Raw genomic sequence first — 7134 nt, forward strand, 5'->3', positions numbered from 1 at the left:
AAATACCTGTCGAAGAAGTGTTTAAAGTCAGGTAATGCAAGTCAAGTTTCAAAACAGTCATTTTTTTTTCACTGTATAGTTCTTATTCTTTTTTTTTTATTGAGGTATAGTCAATTTACAACATTGTGTCAATTTCTGGTGTACAGCACAACGCTTCAGTCATACATGAATATACATATATTCATTTTCATATTCTTTTTCACCATAAGCTACTACAAGATATTGAATATATTTCCCTGTGCTATACAGTATAAACTTGTTTATCTACTTTGTATATAACATTCAGTATCTGCAAATCTCAAACTCCCAGTTTATCCCTTCCCATCCCTCCTCCTCCTGGCAACCCCAAGTCTGTATTCTATGTCTGTGAGTCTGTTTCTGTTTTGTATATAAGTTCATTTGTCCTTTTTTTTTACATTCCACATATGAGTGATATCATATGCTATTTTTCTTTCCCTTTCTGGCTTACTTCACTTAGAATGACATTCTCCAGGACCATCCATGTTGCTGCAGATGGCATTATTTTATCATCAAAATATTCATTTTGAGTGACATTTCAATTTTTTTAATTAAATGGTTTAGGCTAAATGTTTTCTTTCACATATTTAGATCCTTCAGCTTTCCCTCTGGGAAACCGGAGAGCATGTCTAACAGGCTCCTGGCTGTGAGGCCGAGCACGGATTTGCTACAGTTTTAATGTTGTCAGTTTGGCAACAAGAAAGTGCCAACAGGTGTGCGCAGGAGTGGACCCAGGTTTGGAGGAGCCTGAGTCATGTAACTTGGAGTCCTCTTTAAGAAAAAGAAAACAATATGCAAAACAAAACAACAAGCAAGGCCTTGGAAAGCAAGCAAGCAAGAGGCCTTGAACTTAAGCTTGTAGCTTCAGAGTAAACCCACCTCCAGGTGTTGCCTAGCAACAGCTCACCACCCAGTGTGCATAGAAGCCAATACGATGGCCCCAGCTTTTAAGGAAAGAAAGAGCTTTATTGGAAAGTTGACTAGCAAGGAGACGGGAGGTGGGACTCAAATCTGCCTCCTCCATCCAGATTTTAGGGCAAAATTTAAGAGGTTAGGGGAATTTCAAACTTGGAACCTGGTTAGTCTTCAGTTAGTCCGTAAAAGCTACTTGTGCTGCCAGAAGCCAGGTTTTCCTTATTGAAGGACTCCTTGCTTCCTAAAGGGCTCCAGTGGCAACATTTCTATTCTTTGAGTTCTGTGAACTGAAGATTCTTGGTCTGGGGTCATCCTGGAGACAGAAGTTCCTGTCTTGCACATGCGTAGTGCTATCTCAGTAAGGTAACTCAAGGTTTGATTAATCAACATCCTATATAAAAAGGCAAAACCAGTTTTCACAGGTCCGTTCAAGTCAGCACAAGGATGCTTTAGCATAGAATCTCAAGGCCCCCAAATTCCACATCAACCTCCCAGTGAACATTAGCTCTAAGGAACTTAACAGACCACTGTTGGCAGCCCTTATATCCCAGAAGGTTCTGGTGGGTGCCCATGAGCTCTGCTGCAGGGCACAGCTGGAGAGACGTGATCAGGGACGGGGAAAGGGCGCTTGCCTGGAGATGGAGAGAGAAAGACAAAGCGAGGAGAAGCTCGCCTCTCTCCTCATGTTTGTGCTACCTGACGTTGGAAATCTCCTCCAGCCCTGACCTCTAATGTATTTTTCTGAGAGTCTGTAAGAGCCGGTCAGAAGTGCTTGGCAAATAGAATTTGCCAATCAGTTTTCAATAAAAGAAACGCCTTCTTCAGGTCAACAGAGACAAGCAAATCTAATTTTCAGTTTCATCTTTCCCTAGAGCTGGGGGTATTGTGTGGACAGAAGGTACTAGGATGAGTGAGGGTTCCGGAAGGGAAAGTGAAGAACAAGATCCCATCATCCAGGAAGGGCCCTAATTTGAGATCTGGAGCTCTCTGGGGCGGCTTCTCAGCCCTGGGGCCATGGGCGGGGGGGGGGGGGGGGTGGCCGGCTCAGAGGCTGTGCTGTCACCATCAGCCGGGACACTAAAGGGTGATTTTCATAAAATGTTCTTTGCAAAGCACAATATATCCAGAGCCCTGGGATAGTTTCCAAAAGATGAATGTTTAATCAGGAAGGTTGCTCTTCGCCTCTGCCCTGTCAAGACTCAGCCGATATGCTGAACGGAACTGACAGTGCTGGAGAGCGTGAGCCGACCAGAGCTGTCTGCAGCCCTGACAGCCGCGCTGCTCAGCATCCCCCACCAGAAAGGGTCCTGCCCTGAGCTGAGATTCCCTGCAAGAGCAGCGAAACCTACGCAGTTGCCCTTTGGATAAGTACTGCTGTTCAGGAGATGATTGGGAAAATGTGGGTATTAAATGACCGTCAGCGCCTGACAGCCCCTTTCAAGCACTTTTTAATGGCATTTTTGTCTCATCCAAGTAGCCCTCCACCCACTCCTCAGCCCCTTCCCACCCTTCCCCTTCTCAGCGTTTTGAAGTTCCATCCTTGGCCGAGATGAAGCCATGATAGAAAAGCCAAGATCTTCCTTGAGACTTGCTTTCCCTCTTTAAACTCCATCATGCCCCTTACTCTTGCCTGGAACCAATGCCTTTGAATGTCTAAAACCTGTGAATTCCTTGGAGACTGTGCCTCTTCCACCTCTTCATGGAGGCTTGGGGGCAGGCTAGTCCACCGCTTGTGATTTTAGAAAGAAACCCATTTGGTTAGGAAGGACCCACACTGGCGCCAAAGAAGTAAGTAAAAGCCTAAGGAACTGTGACTTCGGGTAAACTCTCTTTTTTCCCCTGAAGCCTGCATGTTGCATGGTTTAGGCTGTTCTGTGCCAGCGGTAGGTGAGTGACAGCAGTTCTAGGCATGCCTCTGGATGGAAAGACAGCAAAGCCCCTCCATCCCAAAACTATGAGAACATGGTTCAACAGTAACCCTGGAGTTCAAAAAAATCAGAATGGAGATAACAGACGAGCAACATTTACTAAACATTTACTAACACCTACTAGGTGACAAATGTGAGTGGGAAAAAGGGATTTGCAGTCAGACAATCCCAGTCCCAAATCCCGGATTTTTTCTCCGGGATTGTTTTTCGTAAGGTCTTTTTTCCATCAGGTCTTAAGCCAACCCCACATCTGATCCTCAGGTCTGCATCTGTAGAGGGGACACGTGTTTGTTCTAAGATCTTCTGCAGAAACAGAGTGGAGCACTAGCTTATTGCTTGAACATAGACAGGATATGCTTGCCTAATATCCACACTTGCTCCCAAAACTAAGTCACCACAGACTCAAGTTCAAGATCTCTGCGTACAAGAAGTCTCTTCTGGCTGTTCTGAACCTTGCCCGTAGCTCAAGGGAAGGGTTTCAAATTCCCCCGGCTAGAAAAGTGTTCCCACTATTTCCTTTGTGGAAAAAAGTGAAACAAAGGACACAAGAGTTAAGATTTAAGAATACTTAGAAGAAAAGGAAATCTTTTATAAAATGTTGGCATTCTCTTTTACAGATTAAAAAACCACAGAAGCTCAATTAATGGTTCTTGAGGCTGACAAAAATTTAGCAGTGAGGAATTCTAGAGATTTTACAGTCTCTTCAGACCCTTGGGCTTCGGTTGCCCCTGTATTTTTCTTTCTTTCTTCCTTTCTTCTTTTCTTCCTTCCTTCCTTCCTTCCTTCTTTCCTTTCTTTCTTTCTTTTCTTCCTTTCTTTCTTTTTTGTGGCACAATATACATAACATAAAATTTACTGTTTTAACTATTTTTAAGCGTAGAGTTCAGGGGCATTAAGTACATTCACATTCTAATCCAACCCTCACTACCATTGACATCTCCAGAACTCTTCCTACAAAGTGAAACTCCATACATTAAATTAAATCGTAACTCCCCATCTCCCTTCCCTGGCAACCACCATTCTGCTTTCTGTCTCTAGGAGCTTGACTTCTCTAGGTACCTCATATAATATATGAGTCCTTTTATATGTGTGTGTATATATACATATATATATCTCCTTTATGGGAGAGATGGGGAGAGAACTCTAGTGTGAGACTTGGGTGAATGGGAAAGTTAAATATTGATCTTTTGTTTGTTTGTTTTGCTTTACTACTGTTACCAGGTGTCATTTTCTGAATGTTAAAATGACAAAAATGAAAAAAAAAAAAAAACAAAAAAACACCTTCTCTAGGTATCTCATATACCTCCTCTAGGTACCTCTAGGAATCATGTAGTATTTGCCTTTTTATGCCTGGCTTATTTCACTGAGCACGATGTCTTTAAGGTTCTTCCATGTTGCATCACATGTCAAAATGTCCTTCCTTCTGACGACTCAATAATGCTCCACTGTCTGTATAGATGACATCTTATTTACCTGTTCATCTGTCAATAAACGCTTGCTTCCACCTTTTAGGCATTGTGAATAGTGCTGCCGGGAACATGGGTGTACAGGCCCCTATATTTTTAAAACAACGTGGTAAAATGGTTTTCAGCATAGAAGCAACGCCAGCCTCGGACCAATGCAGGTGGCAAACCCTGTGCCTCTGTCCACGGATTATTTTTAAATTAGGTCCTGTCTGTGAACGGGGACCCAGAACATCAAGCCTGTGGCTGTGTGGTACTCCCGGGGTACCTGTGGGTGACTATTAGTTTGAGTAGCTATTTAGGTACCAGGTGTTGGTATTTACCACGTGCTGGGTGGCGCCAAACAGAACTGGGCTACTGCGCATGCTCTCTGCCCTGTCTGACCGAGGTGTCACTAACGGGTCTCTCTCTCTCTCGCATCCCGCCCTCTCTTGCCCCCCATGCCCCCTTCCCTCCCCACCTCCTGCCATCTCCTCTCTCCTCCTATTTGCTGGCTCCCTCCTGCTCTCCAGTGCGACCAAGACCAGTGCATTCAGAGCACCAAATTCGTTTTGCAGGCCGCGGCCACGCCCCTGCTGCAGAGCGAGCCCAGCCTCACCAGCGACGAGCTGCACCTGCCCGGGAAGCCGGGTCTGGGCACGCCCTGTGCCAGCCTGACGCTGGGGCAGCCCACGCCGCCCTCCTCCATGCCCAACCTCGCCGCGGAGGCCGCGCTCACAGACATACTGCCCCTGAAAGAGGAGCACGTGGGCCACCAGTTCCTGACCCCGGAGGAAGCGCCCTCGCCGCCCAGGATGCTGGCGGGCAGCCCCCTGGCCCACAGCCGCACCATGCACGTCCTGGGCCTGGCCAGCCAGGACTCTCTGCACGAAGACTCCGTGCGAGGCCTGGTGAAGCTCAGCTCCGTGTGACCGCGTGGCCTCGGCCGGGGGCTGCAGACAGGGGGACAGGCAGACGGCAGTCGGGAAAGACTTCCTGTGACCCTGTGCGGTGGTGGCCGGGACACATTCAGGTCCTGGAGCACAAAGACCACTGGGAGAGGAAATGGATCCCTGCTGAGGGCGGAGGCGGGCAGGACCCAAAGGCTTACACCTTGGTTTTATTGACTTTTCTTCTCCACCCTGACCGCTTTGATAACAGTGAAAATAGAGAAAGAGCTATTTTCAGGTGTTTGGAATATGAAGGGTGGGCCTGGGGAGAGAGGAGCCTTGAGGGGCTCAATCAGAGTCTGGCAGAAGAGGAGGATGCCTGGAGGTTCTGCTTGCCTCTCTGGGACAGACACACAGAAGGTTTATGACACTTGTGGCCGGACTGAAATTGCACTTAAGTGTTATGATACTAATATTTGAAACAGACATGCCATTCCATTTGTTAATTAAAAAAAAAAAACCTAAAGGGAAAAAAAACGACCAGATGTGGATTTGCATGCCACGCTGCAGTCTGTTCCCAGTGGTGTTGGTATTTAAAAGGAACTGCGGCTTTCTTTTCCTTTCTTTTTTAATTTTGTGAATTCTCCAGTGCTGCTTGAAGGGAAGACAGTGCAACAAACCGAGACCCATGGACAGTGCCACCCCCTCACCAGCTTCTTAAGCTTAATCCGACATGGGTAGGTGGCTCCCAGCCTGCGGAAGCTGCTGGGGTGTTACCATATCAAGTACCAGTTATCCTTCGTTTAGTAGGTAGACAAGGTGCTGTGTTGTACCACACCCGCCGCAGTCTTCACCTCCTTGTGTGACCACATTCCCGTGGACAGCCAATAAAATGACGTCCTCTGTTATCCTGGATCTGTGTGCAGTTCTCCTTAACAGCTGAAGTGATACCACAATCATCCAGATGGCCTGCAGAGAATTCAGTTTTATTGAAGCATCCCTGGCAAGGAATGGTCCCAAAACAGCCAAAAAACATCAAACTTTTGAATTGTCAGGTATTTATGGGATGATTTCTTAGATAAGAGAGCAGCTTTCCATCATTTGTTGTTGTTGTTTGGGTTTTTTTTTTCCTTTTCTTTATCTCTTTTGACACGGTCTTAGTGGAATTTGCTCCCTATTTACAGATTGGTACCTGTAGGTTGGGAAGAGAGTTCAGGAAGAAACGGGCTGTGGGGCTGTCTGCTCTGCTCTGGGTCGTGTTCATGGATTGAGGAAGCTCAGGAGAGCAACTTGAGGTCCTGGTAGAGGTAATCCATAAAAGAGGAGAAACTGGCTTATTTTAAGCAGAGATCACATAGATTGTCATTCTTACCCAGACACTGACCAGAATGGAATTAAGAAAATTACCACTTCATTCCTGTTCATGTATCATCCAGAAGGGAACTCACTGGTTCTGTACTTACGACGGAGTAAGTCACTTTGGAGGCAGCTGCCGGGACCCAGCCGGCTTCCGTCCTTCCTTCCAGATGATAAACCCAAAAACCCAACCTACTCAAGTTTAAAATCATGTTATTGGTCCTCACAACCATCTGAGAGGCAGGATGCATGGATCAGTGATACCGGAAGCCCCGGGCGATTTACATTTACGGAAAAAGGCTGTTTCTCCCGAGAAAGAGTTGCCATTTTATATAAAAGAAACAGAAAGAAAAGAAATGGAAAAGCATAATTTCAAGTCTTACTTGGAAAAAGGCCAGGTCTTCATAGGTAAAAGAAATAGTTTGTGCTGAAAATAATTGCAGGAGTCTTGCATCGTGGTATCTTTGAACCATCTTTGTGCTTCATATTGTATATATCAAAAGAAAATGGAAAGGTAAATTATGTGCAGCCATTTTTTATTTTCTGGACCTAAGTACTTGTACCTGCTTGGAATTTATAATAAAA

General features: G+C 45.7%; 1 protein-coding gene across 2 annotated transcripts in view; it reads left to right on the forward strand.

The window, feature by feature from the left end:
• Positions 1 to 6108, forward strand: part of ZDHHC14 (zinc finger DHHC-type palmitoyltransferase 14) — a 242980-nt gene extending 236872 nt beyond the window's left edge. The window contains exon 9 of one of the 2 annotated variants that reach the window (XM_032485248.1): positions 4837 to 6108. In XM_032485248.1, coding sequence (XP_032341139.1) covers positions 4837 to 5235 — 399 coding nt within the window. In that variant the 3' untranslated portion in view covers positions 5236 to 6108. The remainder of the gene's footprint in view (positions 1 to 4836) is intronic. The other variant, XM_032485249.1, reaches the window with a different exon arrangement.
• Positions 6109 to 7134: the final 1026 nt, after the last annotated feature.

This window comes from Camelus ferus, chromosome 8 (assembly GCF_009834535.1).
Source record: "Camelus ferus isolate YT-003-E chromosome 8, BCGSAC_Cfer_1.0, whole genome shotgun sequence".
Taxonomy (NCBI): Eukaryota; Metazoa; Chordata; class Mammalia; order Artiodactyla; family Camelidae; genus Camelus; species Camelus ferus.